The following is a 16,957-nucleotide window of genomic DNA, read 5'->3' as shown; positions in this document are numbered from 1 at the left end:
GTCTGATACGCCGTGGCTTTCCAACTTGTTTACTTGGCAAATGGTATTGATAAACACTGTTGAAAAGATCAAAATTGTAGGGTCCATAGATACTGAAAGGAGTGCAAAACTTTTTGCTTCAACAAGCCATTTGTATAGCACTCAACATCCAAGCAGCTACCCCCACCACTTCTGATGGCGATCACCTCCCTTTTTCCTTTGGAATTACATAAAACCTCTCTCCCCCCAAGCCTCTCACAACAGCTTGCGATGCCAGACATGCACAAATTCCAGACTCATGTCTACTGCATGTGGCTTAGCCTATGAACTGTACAGAATTACTCAGACCTGATGCTCACACTGCGAGCCTGACGTATCACATGTATTTTCAGACCTAAAAACTCCAGAGGGCAATATCCTAATTTGTTGAATCATTCAAAAACTCTGAAAGTTTTACTGAATTACGGTCAAAAAAAGAAGAAAAAAAAATCTGTATGAAAAAGACTGAAGTTGCAGAATCAAGCACTACAAATCTAGGAAATACAATTCAAGAGTTGTCCACCCAGGTACATGGACTGCCTTAAATTATGTAAGTCATTCACTTGCTCTTTGTTATGGGGGTTGTGTTTTCTGTTTTGTTTTTTAGGAATTCATACCTCAATCAATGCCCACAATGAACAATTTTGAGAATACCATCTAATTGTTTTTCCATTCTTCTGATTAGCATATTCCCCAATGCCTTATTTAAAGATCTTTAATCAAATGCAGCACTTGAGAATGAATAATTGCTTTGTGGGATTGTCTGAGGTACTTTTCACTATGAAGGGAAAAATAAAATCAAAGCACTCCACTAATTTTGCTTAATTTTTGTAAACCCTCTGTGAAATGAATGATACCAACCTCTTTCAAGCAATAGAAAGTTGAGGTAGAGACCAAAGTAAAATGTATCCAGTGGTTTCAAGTACTCAGTCTAAAGTTGCTTGGTTTTTTGCTTTTTTTTTTCCTCCCCAGATAACTTAAATTATATAATAGTTTGCATGTTCCAGACAGTTCACACTGACTTTAGTCACAGTCACATGCACGGGAAACGTTACAAATCAAACATCCAGCTCCTAAAGCCTGACACCCAGTAATGTGGGAATAAACAATTAGCAGCTGCTTCTTATCAGCTGGGGTTTAGATGGCATGCCGTAACATCCCACAGGAAGGCTGTGACAGAGGCAGGGACAGAAGTCACTCCTAAGGCTGCATTCAACCCTGCAAATCATGCTCATTCTAGGAACGGCCTTCTCCTCTTCTTCAGCCTCCATGATTAATATAATTAATTAAAGCTTTTTATCTCAAAGCAACATATCGAACAGAAACTAAAGTAACTTTACAATGCTCTGCCCCATTTTCCCCCAAAAAACATTAAAGGAAAAAAAGCAATCAGGTTATGTCTACTGGTTTGATTAATAAAAGTAACCTCTTAAAGACAAAAAACAGCTCTGCCTCTCCCTGAGGAGTCTGACAGGCTCAGTGTTCTTCATATAACATATATTGCCCAGTACAATCTGCCACTCCTAATAAAATTCTCTGCATTCAAAGGTGAAGTCCCCTAGCTCCAAAGGAAATTGGATTTATCAATCCTGTGAGTGTTGTTAAAAAAAAAAAATCCTGTTGACATTTCCATGATTTCACCCCCTAGACAAAGGAAGAAATGTTTCAGTGATACTTAACTACATTTTCCAATTTTATCATCAGAACAACTGCAAACTTTTTCTATCCAAATTGTTATAGGACACAAGAGGATGAAAAAGTATTCCAACTATACAGCTCAATCCTTCAGACTTCCCCTCCCAATCGCCCTGCATTCAGGAAGTTCCTGCTGTGCACGCTCCTAATGTAAGAAATGCAAACTCTCCCCCCTTTTAACCAAGCACATTTATACAGTGTCTGAAAAAAACTGGGAAAAATGGTAATGTGATAGCTGGCATGGACAGGATAATTGAAAAATTTGTGGTTATATTTATGAAAAACTCTCCAAACTCAGAAATCTGTGTTTTGGTAAACAAGTTTTCCCCAACACCACTTTCCTGCTAATCTTGTTACTTGCAATGACAAACTTTTTGAAATGCATCTTTTCCCCCAGCATGTGATGAAACACCTTCTAATGAACTGTTTTTCTGGTGGTTTTTTTTTTAACTCACATTGCTTTCTGTTCACAGGCTGCAAACTCAAGTAGTTTCAAATGAAGCAAGCAAGCATTTTCTCTAATAACAAACTACTCTTGTGAGCCTGGGGAGCTTATGAAGCCAAAGGACTGCAGCACACAAAAGCCTTAAAAACTTTCAAAAACTTATCAGTTTTTTGTTGCACCCTTCAGGGGGACATTCTTTCATGCATCTGAACAAACAAAGTAAGATTCAGAGCTGCTCTGGGAAAAAGGGATGAATGTGCCACTGCTACTCTGGAAAACTCAGTTAAGTAAAATACAGAAGTCCAAATAGCCAGTTCCTGTGCCAGGGCATACGAATGCATGTATTTACCTTTTCCACCGCTGAGCCTGAAGTTGTCATGATTTCTTACTGCAGGGTTTCTCAGGAGCCACTAATATTGCATGCTGGAGATTCTCTTCCCTCCCCCCTTTCAGCACACGACAGGTATAGATTTTCCTATCATTGCAGCTCGATCTAACATGATACATAACTCCGTTCACCAAGACATAATTTGCTTAAAGCTCTTCCCTGTCTTCAGCCACATTTTCACTTAACGCTGAGAATTGCTCACCGCTTATTTTGGAATAGACAGTGTGGCTGCAGGTTGCTAAAAGCATTGTGTTTTATCTAATTAAAAACTAGAAACCAAAACAGCACAAGAACACTGAAGTGCCTGTTTGCACAGTACCCCCCATTACCCAAAACTAGCGCTGCTGACGACGAGACTTCGTTTCCATCATTTCTTACCTTTGTGGTTAAAAATCCCCTCCATCTCCATACTACTGCGAGAGTGAGCAATGCAGAGAGACCCGCAGGGGACCAGGCCTTCTGCAGCTGGGGACCGATCTGTGGTTCGAACCAGACACCAGTCAGGCTTGTCATGGGGCCTCTCCAGGACCTCCACCGTTTGCCCACGGCGGATTGTCAGCTCATTACTGTTGCAGGCGGTGAAGTCGTGGATTACCACCGTCAGCTCGCACCCACCAGACAACTGTGAGGGGAAAAACAAGAAGGAGAAGCCAGATGAATGCTCGTTATCAAACCATCCGTCATGCACCGTTACCTATTTAGGATTCCTGGCAGGATTCGTATTTTGGATGAGATAGCAAGCTTCTGGGACTTTCCACGTCAAGAAGAGATCATTTCAAAATCAGGCAGTTCTGGCGTTTTAGAACAGATTTTTAACTCTGCTTGTCTCTGCCTATGTTCAAAGCACACCGGTTGTGACAGTGCTGGGCGGAGGATTTAAGCGGTTTTTCTTGCTAGACTGCTCCTTACCCCGAAAGCTGAAGTAGCAGTCACTTCAGAATATATTTTATGGGTGATAATTGGCAACAAAAAGCCAGATATTACTAAATACAGTCACTCATGACCTTTGTTATCTTCCAAATTCAAGGCAGAAAGAGGGACCTTTTTTGAATGAGCTTACTGCCTCATTCCCACCCCACTCACAGTTTACTCCCTACATACACAGGTCACAAAATCATCCAGGATACACCATACATAATTATAAAAATCAGCATAAAGTTCTTCACATAAGTTTCCCAAATACTTAACTATTTGATAAAAAATCCAAACGGGCTTACAACTTTCATATTTTTGCTGATTCCCCAAATAAAACTGCACAAACTTGAATTAAAAGCATGCAAGCTCAGGGTTTTCCTCTCCCGCTTCAAAACACTTCATTAGAATTACTTTGCCTAAGCTTAAGTTTCCTCTCTTTGATCGTTTCATCTGCTTTGATGTGAAATGAAAACTATTATCAGAACTTTGCAAAGTTCTCAAGATTGCTCAGCGCCAGAGCACCCATCCAACTTAAGCAAGCAGCCTGGGAATTCCTTCTTCCATACAGCAATGGTGTTCCAGGCTACTTCAGCTTTTTGTGTGTGAATATTTCTATAGCTCAGGCTGCTTCAGTGCAACATTCATATCAGATCCCAGCTGGTAGGCAACTTCAGTGAATTCAGTAATTTTGGACCAAGCCGGTAAACTCCTTCAACGTAGCAAGGTAATCCTGCAATGCTCTATGCTGACAAAAAAGGACAAATATCCTGTGAGAGTTCCAACTACAGCAAATACAGAAGCACGTGCTACACCAACATACTGCACGGTTCCTGCCACGTTATTTTTGACTACTACGTTTAGGCTCTTATATGGCTGCCAGCTACATCCCATGAGCTTTAGGAAAAGGAGATAAGAGACTGCATTGATACTTATTTATTAGTTTTCATTACAAGCCTGGAACTGAAGCACCAGATAGAAACTTTTCTAGGATAACACTGTTATCAAGCAAGAATTTTAGAGCAAATGACAAAACCAGCAAAACACTCAAAGGTTATTTCCAACCTTCTCTTCCTCAAGCCTGCAACAAATGACAGGACATAACTCCTAGCAGATGGTCTGCAGTAACTCCAGAGCTTTCCCATGGTCTCTGCCTGCTAATCTCACCGGCTACCCTTGCTTGTGTGTGCACACAAAGAAGAAAAAAGTTTTCTTGGGGGGATGCAGGGGCCAAGAAGGGCAGAAAAGCCTCATACATCTAGTGCTAAAGGAAGATAAATCAGGTTGCACCCATTTAGATCCAGGCTAAAAATTAATCACATTGCTTCTACTACATCTTTCCAGACAGCCCCAATACCCAAATTACAGGGGGGGGTTACCTCTTCAAAACATGCTACCTCCTCCTTCATTAAAAAGTTTCCTGTTCCCTTACGCTCTTTCTCCATACTATATTAGTTTTCAGTCCATGCAAAACTATGCCAAAGGGGAAAAAGTAAAGAGCTTTCCCTTGTTTTCTGGTATTGATTTATGTTACAGCCTTCTTCAGACAAACTCAGAAACAATTGAAACCATCTGTATGCCTGATGGGGACTAACAAAAAAGCTGATTAAGTATGACTTCACAAGGTGTCCAATGCAGACCAAATTTTTCTCAGGACAGTCCATATCCATCCCCAGTCAGTGCAAGCATCGAGACAGTAACAAGTTGACGCTTTCCAGAAACTGCATCTAGTCTTTGTATTTTCTCCTAAATACCTACAGGAGCATAGCTTTGGTGCTCTGCTTGCTTTCCTGACCCTTCACTTCCTACAAATAGAGATTAAAATATACTTTGTGACCGGTGCAACGGCCACGTTTTTGGCTTTAATATAGATGATATTTCTTCTCCTTCCCCTAATTAAAAAAAAAAAAAAAAAAAAAAAAAAAAAAAAAAAAAAAAAAAAAAAAAAAAAAAAAAAAAAAAAAAAAAAAAAAAAAAAAAAAAAAAAAAAAAAAAAAAAAAAAAAAAAAAAAAAAAAAAAAAAAAAAAAAAAAAAAAAAAAAAAAAAAAAAAAAAAAAAAAAAAAAAAAAAAAAAAAAAAAAAAAAAAAAAATCTCAGATTTTATGTCCACTAAGTATTTTATATAGTATTAAGCTAAAGGAAAAAGCAAACAAAGGCTGTCAGTGGCTATGTCAGAAACTATTAAAGTACAAAAAAATCCCAGTCTTTCAGACTGTGTGGGAATCAGATGTCCTAGCTGATCAGTATTCCACTGAAATTCAATATTCAATCACACTTCAGTACAGTGTGTAAGACACTTTCCGCATGCACTTGTTAGTTTTACACCATCCTCAAACACGCACTAATGCTGTTAGATGCAACTTAGTGCAGGACTTCTCCACTGCTGCCTAACACACCAAAACCAATGATGTTCTCTACCCAGCACACATCTATATCATCATGGAGAACTGACCAAAAAAGCATTTACCAGTTGTCCCCTCCTTTGGGATAACCACCCTTCTTTCTCCCCGCAACAGTTAGAGTTATGGTTAGGAAATGCTGCTTTCCTCTTTGTTTCGTTGCTCGTTTTCTCTCCATAACACACTTTCTGAAAGCAGTTTCATCTTTCGCACTGATTAAATGCAGTTGGACAGCAAGGAGTGGCTGTGATTAAGCGCACTGCTCAACAGCTGTTCTTGGACAGCTTTGGCAAGGCTCTCTAGGCTAGCTGGAGGGAAGAGCAAGAGGCGAAGCAGAACCGGGAGACTGACTTGCACTGAAGAGAAAAGAGTTACAAACCATCTAAATCCAAGTTTAGGCTGAACAAGGGCTTTATATGCTTTATCCATCCTTCTCAAGAAACCCTTTATGTAAACTGAATTAATCATGCATGATAAAAATAAATGAGGCTATGTCTGAAACATGGTAACTGGAGAGACAGAGACGAGATGAGAAACAAAAGCCAGACAGAAATAGAACTGCAGATTAAAAAAGGCACAAGGTTTAATTAAACAGCTTATCATGGGACATAGTGTCTTGCTGTTGCTGAAATCAATGTTAACCATCTATGTTCATCTCTCTGGGGCCTTTTAATCACTGTCGCTTGTAGAGAGAAAAAAAATAAAACCGTAACACACTAACTGGCTGAATACACTCTTAGTGTAGGTTTGCTGAAGTCAGAGACGCCACACCAAGAGTTCATCTGCCACCAGTATCTGGGAAGATCACCACTGTTCTATGACAAGAGTTTTGACACATACAACGGCCATATAACCTCCTCTCAGGACTGCAAATTAAATTTACTGTCCCATGGTAATTTTACATTGAGGAGAAGGGAAAGAGAGCAGCTAATAAGATTTCTCAATTATTTCAAGCATGAAAATCTTTAATCCCCTTTTAAAACGGAAACAAGTGCACTGTGGGAGGAAAGAAATGGGGGACACACAAAAGTTCTGTCTCAAATAAAGAGTATTTTGCTTTGACCAGGTAGCTGCCCAGACTTGGTTTCTGACTCTGAAAAAAAGGCGTATACTCAGAGCCATGTCTGGTTTTTTACTGGCATTTTTTTTACTATTGGGAGCCTTTTCTCTTCTGCGGTCTCAGCTGGCAGAACTAAATACTTGGTTGTCTCCTGCTGCTTCAGTCCTTTTTTCTATTTTCCAAACTACTACACACAAGCTTAAAGAAGCATGAGAATGAAATACAACTTCACATAGACAGCAGTACAAAGTGTTACCAGCTGGGCACAAAAGAGAATTTGTTAAAAATGAAATACTGCTCCACTGACCACCCAGAGCAGCTAGCATGATTCCTACTATTTAGGATAACACCCTGTGACAGCTCTTCTTCTAAAAGCCTCTCATCTTCTCAGCTACCAAAATAGTTTGGATTATTTCACGTTTCTACCAGCTCACTTAATACAAGCATGAAAAGACCTATCAGACCTACATTGTTTCCTTCAGCCTCACCGTTTCATTTCCTATGCATTGGATCGAGTTCAAAAGACATTAAAATCAGATCAAGCTCTGAGGCTAGGAACTGTTGAAAGGTGGAATGAATGGGCCAAGTGTCATCTCTTTTATTCGTTAGCCACCTAAAACGCTGGCTACACAGCTACAGAAGGTGAATGGAAGGAATGCTATGAAAGGTGAAGAGCGAAATATTTACTAAGAAGGGTACAGTAAGAGCACTCATTCAGAAAACTGAGATGCTTTGACGGAGTAGAAATCTCCCTCTCAAAAAATTTTGTATTTCACTCTGGACTCCATTATACCTTCCAATACTTCAGGATGGGTCAGTGCTATGGATGTATTTAGCATGTCTTGCAATATGAAGATACACCCCATGATATTAAAAACAGGCTGGAAAGGGATCTTAAGTTACCTAGTCCACTTCTTTCTCTTCCTCTAGAGCATGATCAACTACATCTATGTGAATCATGTTTAACATTTATCCAAACTGTTCTCAAACATCTCCAGTTATGGAGATTCCCCAGCCTTCACAACTGCTCTGCTCTAGGGCTTCACATTTTCATACCCATAAAAAAAAAAAAAAAAAAGATCGCAATCTTTTATTAAAGATAAGTCCTTTGATCTCATCCCATCCACTGAAAATATGCGTAAAAGACTGGTCCGTAACTCTGCGTAGTAGCTTTTTTACATACTTGAAGACCTGAAGCTCTTCCTCCTGCCTTTTTCTTTAGACTCATTAGTCCCAACTCTTTATCTTGCCTTCTAAGTTATGTTTGGTAGACGTCTAATCAGTCTTTTTTCTTCTTGCCCCTGGAACTCTTCCAATGGCCCACTAATTTGCTAAAATTCTGTACTCAAAACTGGATGCGGTATCTGATAGAGGCCTTACGAGTGCTGAGTAAAGCATGAGGACTTTGTGTCCTGCAGCTCAGCATCCTATTTCTACAAGCCAACACAGGGCTGCTTCCCCTCCCTTCATAATTGCATCACACTGCTAAAATAATAAACAGCTTGTGAACCTCTATAGCTTCTAGATCATCTTCTCAAAAACTGTTCAATATTCTCACTGTTTCCATTAGTAGTTAACTATCTCCACCTATTCACATTAGCTCAAACGTGTTCCTATTAAATTGCATGGTATTTTGCCAATTAATTTATTCCATTTGCCAAGACGATTCTGAATTCTAATTCCGCTTTCCAATATAGTTTTCAGATGACATGAAGCCGGGAAGGATGTCTGCTTTATAAACATACCATCTATTGGATCATCCCGGTCATTACTAAAAAGCAACATGCAACAGTGGAGCCAACAATCAAAAGTTACAATTCTAGCGCAAAAAGCCAGGGTGGAGAAGAAAAAAGCTAATCATTAAGTTATTCTCTGTTGTTAAGGCATTTCCAATTATGTCATAAAACAGGATGCAAGGAAAGAAGCTCATCTGGACAATACTCAACCACTTACTATCAAGGCTAAGGATTTTTAGCTCTTTCAAAGTATACCTCTGAGGAGGTCAGAAAGAGTATTGAGTTGTGGATAAAGGATTTCATTCCTGATATTCTCCCTGTATAACAGCTTAGCACTTCTAACCAAAACATTTATTTTAAAAGAATCAACTGTCTGAATATATTAATGGAGAAAATAAAAGAATGGTTTTACTTGGCTGTTGATTAGTATGATATGTTTGCTATTTGTTGTCTTTTCTTAATCACAATAGTGGATACACATGAACAGAAAAATGTTCAGCAACAGCATAATAAGTAATACAGTGCTAAACATTTTTACCACTTAATTAACACTATTTTAAATTACTTGATATTTTTAATGTTTCTCAATTTGGAATTACAGCTCAGTTTGGGACATGCTTCATATTCGACTGAGGAGTTCCACTGCTCCATCTGGCTAACCACATCAACAGCACCTAAAATCCCTAAACCTGTTTCACTCCATCTCTGTAAGACATTCATACATACTTCAAGCTTCTAGGCTGAGAAAACAGAGTCAATTTTAAACCCCAAATGGACGGCAGCTAATGAATTTTCAAGATACAAAGTGAGAGATTACTTCAGATTCAGCAAGAGTGTTAAGATTTCACTGGTCTTCTGCCTGTTACTGTTCCTTAATCATTTTTATTTTGTATTTATAAACAGATTAAAATTTTTCACTTCTTAATGTATTTGACAAATCAAAACATGTAACACAAACATTAAAAAAAGCTATTCTGCTAATTCACACACTTTTAAAAAGTGCACAAACAGTCAATTTCTTCCTTGGACATACAATACATAGCACAAGTAACTTCAGGGAGTCTCCCAGTTTTCAGTTTGTTTTTCTTGTCAAAGAAAAGTCTAACAAAAAATTTATACACTAATGTGAGAACTGAAAACTGCTTTAAAAACAACACTACGCTCACTAACCAACCTTAAAACTTAATTTGTCAGGAAAATATTTAAAAGTGTTCTCCATTCCTCTTTCTTTTAACTTATAACTCCTGTTGAACAGGTTGTTGGTAAGACTCCTCCTCATGTCAGATTGGAAGACAATCCTGAGGGCATTTCACTTGGCCAACTTGCTTAGCAATTCTCACATGATACATGAAGTATTACAGGAGGGGCAACAGGAGACCATCTGTGCTATTCACCAGTAAATAGTACATCACAAACAACTAAAGAGAGGCAATGGTTGTGCATAGCAGCAATGGATTGCATCACCTCCATTTGAAGTGAAGCACAATCCAGCCAGGCTGCGTGCACACAGCTTGACGTCTCAGCCAACAATCAGGGAAATCAGAGAGAGCATGTCTTTTGGGTGTGACAGATTACCCAAACTCTTAAGAACACATAAAAAATGAACTAAACTGTTTGCTAGTATACACAACACTTTTTTTGTAAATCACTAAATAGCTAAGGAAGAATGCAAAGAATAAAATAGCAAAACAAGAGTCAGCCATCAAAAGACACTTTTTTTGCTCTAACCAACCAATTTTTCCCCACAGATATCCTTAGAAGAAACCACCACCAAAAATACAGACCAACTTCAGTACAAATGCACAAAGTCAAAACAGGCTATTTTTGACAAATACAAGAGCAACCCTAAGCACCTTATACTTCCCTTCTTCTGTCTTCCTCTTCTTTACATGGAAAAATTAAAACCATAGTGTTTAAGTGACATGTAAAAATACAGAAAACTAACTCTCTTTTAGATGACGATGGGAATGGTCAAAATATTACTCTGAGAACCTATTCACTTAGCTGCCCTGTAATATACTGATTATTTACCTGCGTAGTTTGAGTGGCTCATCAGAACAATTTTACCCAATGAGGTAACAGGCCAGAAATCCCTAACCGCGTTTTGAAGTAATTTGCTACACTGCTTCTATGTTTTAACTCATTCTTCTGTTTGACAAACTTCTATTATCCATCTCTACCTCCCTCCAAGCTCCTAACACTTCTTGCTTGCCAGAAATCTTCTTTCAATTCCAAAGTAACAGACGCATGTTTCATGTAAGAATTTTTACTCTTTTGATGCCTATCTTTCTTCCACCCATGAGAAACTCTGGCTATGTTATCCTTATGGGATAACCCAGCCAGAATCCATAGGCAGAGATGGAGGAAAGGAAACACTAGCACTAGTATCACATGATAGTGTTGTGGGTTACTTCTCTTTAATATGGTGGTTTCCATCAGCTTTCATGCAGAAAGGGAACACTCTTACTCTCTAACCCATGAACATCGGATAGTGTTTTTCCTTCACAAAAGTAACTGCGTGGCAACCACCAACCTCAAGCTAATTCAAAAAGCAGACGGCATGCTTTCAGAAAGGCTGAGACCGATATCAAGAAAAATTCTGTGCATGAGTATCAAGTTTTATAGAAAATAAAACTTTCTTTTTAAACTGGGTCAAAGCTTTGAACAATCTGCAGAAGAGAGGGGACCAAAATGGTTTCAGTTTGGAACAAACATAATTCCTTCATGACCGATTAGATTTAAACAACCACCCCTGCTCCCCCCAAGGTATCAAGATATTTTCTCTATTGCATACAGCTATTTTTAAGAGATTGAGTATTTCCACACCTCCTCTCTGAAGGTAGTAAGGACTAATCTTGGGCGCTATCTCACACTAAGAGATGAGTACTTTGCTCTCAGAACAGAGCAACACCTGAGAAACTTACCTTATCACTGTCTAGCGTGTTCTGTGAGGTTCGTGAGGCAATTGAAATAGTATCAGGTTGGCTGCTACCATCTCCCTGACTGTCCAGGTCCTCGCCGTCTCTGCAAATAATTCAGTTTTCATTACAATATTAGCACTGTGTTTGTAACATGTTAGTTCCCTAATTGCAACTCTAAAGAAGGGGCACCTAGACAGTGTGGCAATGGACCCCAGTCAAACTAACTGATGCAAAAATCAAATATTCAGCACTTAATACTTTGTTCCACACTTTAAGAGAACAGATTCATTTGCTCAAGGTTTACATCATGTAGAACTAAGGCAACAACCAACCAGCCAGAACTATGGCAAGAAACTTGCACAACCACTTAGCCAAAGCTAGCAAGCAGGCTACTCAGTCACACATTTTAAGCTCCGTGAAAGGAAACCAAGGACCTGAATAACACATGCAGAATTGTAAAAAATCTAAAAATGTACAGCTATCCTGTACTATAGTTCCAAATCCCTTCTGTAATGGCTGAATGTACACAAGTCAGGGACTGTTCAGAGCAGAAATCTCAACAAATTCAGCATTGCAGGAAACTGGAAATTAATTGTAAGATAAAGCTGGCCACAGTGACTCTTGGTTTTGCCTGATTCACTGAAAGTCATTAGAAATTCAACACTACAGAGGAAAGAGTGCTACTGTGTACTTAGAGATCTCTGATTATTTTAAATACTACTTACCTTCTTCCTTTTTGTTTTGTTGTTGGTGCGGTTTTGGGGATGTGAATTGGCTCTTTCAATGCTCCTTTCAGATGAATGGTCCTTTCTTGTATCACTTCCCGGATGTGTTTGATCCAGTCCTGTTTGTTCTCTATACTGGATGCCTTTGGTATGCAAAAGAAACAAAACCCCGACAATGGAGTACTATAGCTGAGAAGATCCACAAATACAGTCAGCTAATAAACATGAAGAGGAAGGCATAAAGAATGACTTTGTGAATCATTTTTAAAAACTGGAACAGAGAAAAGGAAATTCAAGCTAATTGTCTTCATTTTGAATCACCAACACTACTTTACACTTCTCAACATTATTAATATTGTTCTTTTAAAAACATTTTATTTTAGATTCGGATTCCTCTTTCATAACTTGAAGGCTAAAACCCTGCATGCATCTCATGCGAGACAGGGTGGATTGACTTACTTAAAGAATTACAGTAATAACACCTTGAACATTGGTATTTGGACTAGATGACCTTTCAAGGTCCCTTCCAACCCAAACTATTCTGTGATGCTATGCCATGATTTGTCTGTGGCATATCAGTTGCAGTCAGCTAGTGGCTGAAGTCTTCAAGCTATAGAAGTCCATGGGATCAAACCTCTTCCTACTCCTGTTTGTGAAAGCAAGTTTGTTTGATCCTTCAGTAGACCACACAGATTCCCCTCTGCTGTCAAGCCATGTGAATTAGGTATACATCACATCCTTTATACACAAAGGAAAATTATCTGTCAGCAGCTGTCCCTCTCAAAGCAGGAAAAGTCATCACTTGTTGCCTTCCCAACAAGTATGAACAACAACTACAAGACTGAGTATAGACTGTACAAGCATGTCTGCTAAAATTACCTTGAGAACAATTTTGTTGTCTGAAGTTGGTGTCCTTCCAGCCCATAGAGCAAACTTGCAGGGATCTCCTTCTACATGTTCTGTGACACCCAGTTCAGAAGTCTGGAATCAAGAAAAATGTTAGGATGACACTGCATTTTTTTCTCAGAAGCCACAAAGGGATGCTGATATTCTAAATAATTGAGCTCTGCTATTTAAAGAGCTTTTTTACTTTCAGAAGCTTAAGTCTAACTCATGTGATAGAAAGAAACCTTTATTTTGGTGGCAGTGGTGGGGTTTCTTCAAAAAAGGAAGAACTTCAAGCTAAACATTTTTTCCTGTAAAGTAACAATAAACAATAGCATTTATAATCTGAAATACCAAATTGCTTATTTTACATTTTTGACTTGACAATAAAAGCCTCGTAACTCTAAAAAAAGGTGCTTGGTAAAAAATAAGTGTTGGCTTCTCTCCTTGTTGGTTTCCATCAGGGAACACTCATTACGTATTGATTTTTATGTCTTCTCTCGGATAAGATATGCTTAAGAATTCTCTTGATACCTTCTAAAACTGTGATCTCTTTTCTGCCAAGAGCCTTTCCTAGTGTGTTTCCTTCCCTCTGAAACAGATGAAATAATTCAGAAATGCAGTTTCCCTGGAGAATTTTGTGGGACAACTACATTCCCAAAGACTGATTGTTAATGTTCTAATGTCGGACCTTAATAGCTAATTATCATCCAAAATGTTTTCACTTTCCAACTGGAACAACATCTCAATCATGTGAACTGGCTTCCAGTTAAACAATTCATATAGGCTCTGCTCAAAAAAAAAATGACAAACTAAGAAATATAGCTCAAACCAGAACAACCCTCACTCCAAAAGACAGCTGCTAAGCATTCTTGCATTATTAGAAGCTGTATTTTTCCCCTCATATGCATCACCACTAGCACATACACAGCTTATTACAAGAGATGTTGGATACACAGTACCTGAGTAGAGGTAATTTTTTCTTGTCTCACTTGGATGCCAACTTGTTTTCTTTTGGGTTTTTTTCCCCCCTAAAAAAACCCCCAACCCAACACATCCACCCTTTCAGCTTTGTCATCTTTTTTTGTAAAATGGACTCTTCTTCACTGAAATACTTAAAAGTCTGTGATGCGTTTTAAACTTGACTCACCAACAACTCCTATATGTGTTAAAAAGCTCATAAAATACTTAATCCAACATTACATTATGTAACTCAAAGAAAATATACCCTACTGCACTGCCCAATATAAAGTCTGAATGGGCAAGATAGTACAGTTTTTAATGTTGTTTATTTTTTAAAGCCTAGTAAATTTAGAAGTCTTGATACACTTGTGAATATTATTAATTTTACAAGGGGCAACTGAGGGGCAATGGAGTAGAGGTCTGTACAGTAAGGAGTGGCAAAGCCAACATACGTTGTTCACTGTCCCTTTCAATACTGGTAGGCATCAAGTGAAACTAGTGGGAGGGAGTCAGGTTCAAAACCCAACACATGGAGGTTGGCCTGTGCCCAATATGTAGTTGAGCAATTCAACTCTTTGCCAAAGGACACTGTAAATGCTAAAAGTCTGCATGAGGTCCAAGGACCAGCTCATGGAAGAGAAATCCATTGCAGGTTACTGAATGCATAGAAACCACATTCAGGTGAGGAAGCCCCTGAACTTCCAGTTACTGGTCACTGGGAGAGTATTCTGGCAAAGTAACACCTGCTTGCCTTGTTCCCATAGCCCTCCTTAGGCATTTGCTTTTGGACACTTTATCTCTTGCCAAAGGAGTTCATTAACACATTCTTCCACTAATACAAGTCATGCCATTGAGTATCCTGTGCTGGAGAAACCATGATGGTCATCATGCCCGAAGTAAAGTGAAGGACCTCACTTTTGTAACACCACCTTCCAGAGGCAGGAGACAGGATAATGTGCAAAAAGGATCTTTAGCTCAAATCAACACGCATACTTTCAACATCTGTATGAATGCCTTTTCTACAGATCAGACTTAAGAATTGCTATAATAGTAAGCTGCACTACAGGATATTTTGCCAAGTAGAATATGAAGACAAAAAGATAGGCTTATATTTTAAACATGAGGCACAATGATTTCCAGCAACTTCCCTAGGACCCAAGGCTATTACTAAATTCTTGCCAGAGGAACTGACACAACAAGCTTACAGGACCCATTTTTCAGCTCTGTCACCCCTACCATGTAATGCCTTGGCAGCTGATGTTACCCTCCAGTACACCAGAAGTTTTTTGTATTTCAAGTTCTTGAGAGCACCAAAGAAAGGTGTGATCAACAAAACAGCTGCAGCTGTGTTACCTGCTAGCTACCTCATATCAGGAAGGAGACCAAGTGTTGGAAATGAAGTGACAGAATATGCAAAGTAAGATAGGAAAAAAAAAGTTTTTTTGAACCAACCTGCTTTACCAGTCTGGACACAGAGGTGGGAAGGGGGAAAAGAACGAAGGAAAAGGAGCTGAAGCAGGGAGAAAAGGCTCAGTATTTATACCATCTAGGCTTAGTCATATATCCCAATAGGATCACCAGAAGAATAATGTCTTTTAGAGCGTGATTCTGAGAAGTAATTTCAAGTACTTGTTCTAAACTGTCTAGAAGACAAGCTAATCTTGCCTCCAACAGATGCAGAGCAAGCCATGGGAGACTGTCTTCTCACTTGGCTACCTAAATTTATGGAGTGTGAATACTGCTCTCACCCAAGCCATCCAATGAGACAGGAAGGGAAGCATATGAATTCCAGGGTCACATTTTGTAAAGCATACATGCTACAAACAAGGAAAGAAAGAGCGGATTTTTTTTTTTTTTTAAATGGGGAGAAAAACATTTCCATCTTTACATCCTTTCAGTAGACCATAAAAGCTATCATTTTATTTACAAAATATTATTGTAAGACTACTAGTCCCAGTAGACATTCTGGAATGAACTTTTCTATAACAAGTGGAGTTCTTGCCTTTCCAGATCAGGATGTGTAGAATATCCACCAAAATGAATCCTTAACATGGATATTACTACAACAGCAATAGTAAACAAGCAAGATGAAGGCAGCTTGTCAACTCCTTCTATCCTTCTGCTTTATACAAACGAGCCTTAAAGAACCAGCAATCACACACACAATTAACACAAAATCAGTCCAGCCCAGTCTTGATTTTCCTTTGTCCTGACACACCAAGATTGACATGTAGCCTTCAGTAGTTGCTTTCAGCCTACTCTTTCTCCTCAGAAGCATGACAAAGCAGCAACCTTATAAGATTCAGTCTACGCATTCCAAGGCTGTTCTTTCAGTGCACTATAATAGTTGTTCAAGTTCTTCAGGCACATTTAAATCATCTGAGCTTAGTCACAGTCTAATCTAGACAGTTTTCTAAATATGAACACTTGTTCTCCCATACTTACGAACAGTTTACTCTTGTAAATGTACTTGCTCCTTCCACTGGAGTCCTTTACTTCTTTACTGAAAACCAAGGACATCTCAAAAAGGAAAAGGTGCCTCTCTCTTCCCTTTCGAATTAGAGTTTTGGGGTCCCACACTTGGAAGGATTCTTGAAGGATGAGCTCTCCCTGAGATTCTATATTTTCATCAAAGCCTAAAAACCCAGGGAGAGGAAAGGTTCACCATGAAAAGTTGATAATGTGAGGAAATTAAAAAGCACAGCTTCTGTTTATTAAGCGAGCCGATTTTTTTTTTCCAAATACAGCTTGCAAAAGATGGGATTCCAAGGAAGCAATACTAAAAGCAAGACTTGATTTCAACATTGTA

The 16,957-nt window shown here is 38.8% G+C and overlaps 1 protein-coding gene across 1 annotated transcript in view; it reads right to left on the bottom strand.

Annotated features, from left to right (window-relative positions):
* Positions 1–16,957, bottom strand: part of TRIO (trio Rho guanine nucleotide exchange factor) — a 186,127-nt gene that overhangs the window by 68,398 nt on the left and 100,772 nt on the right. The window contains 5 exon segments of the mRNA XM_019474271.1: positions 2,925–3,168; positions 11,579–11,678; positions 12,301–12,443; positions 13,180–13,281; positions 16,594–16,784. Coding sequence (XP_019329816.1) covers positions 2,925–3,168; positions 11,579–11,678; positions 12,301–12,443; positions 13,180–13,281; positions 16,594–16,784 — 780 coding nt within the window.

The sequence above is a fragment of the Aptenodytes forsteri genome, unplaced genomic scaffold (assembly GCF_000699145.1).
Source record: "Aptenodytes forsteri isolate BGI_AS27 unplaced genomic scaffold, ASM69914v1 Scaffold27, whole genome shotgun sequence".
NCBI lineage: Eukaryota > Metazoa > Chordata > Aves > Sphenisciformes > Spheniscidae > Aptenodytes > Aptenodytes forsteri.
Note: the sequence above shows the minus strand (reverse complement) of the source record. Positions and strands in the feature narration are given on the sequence as shown.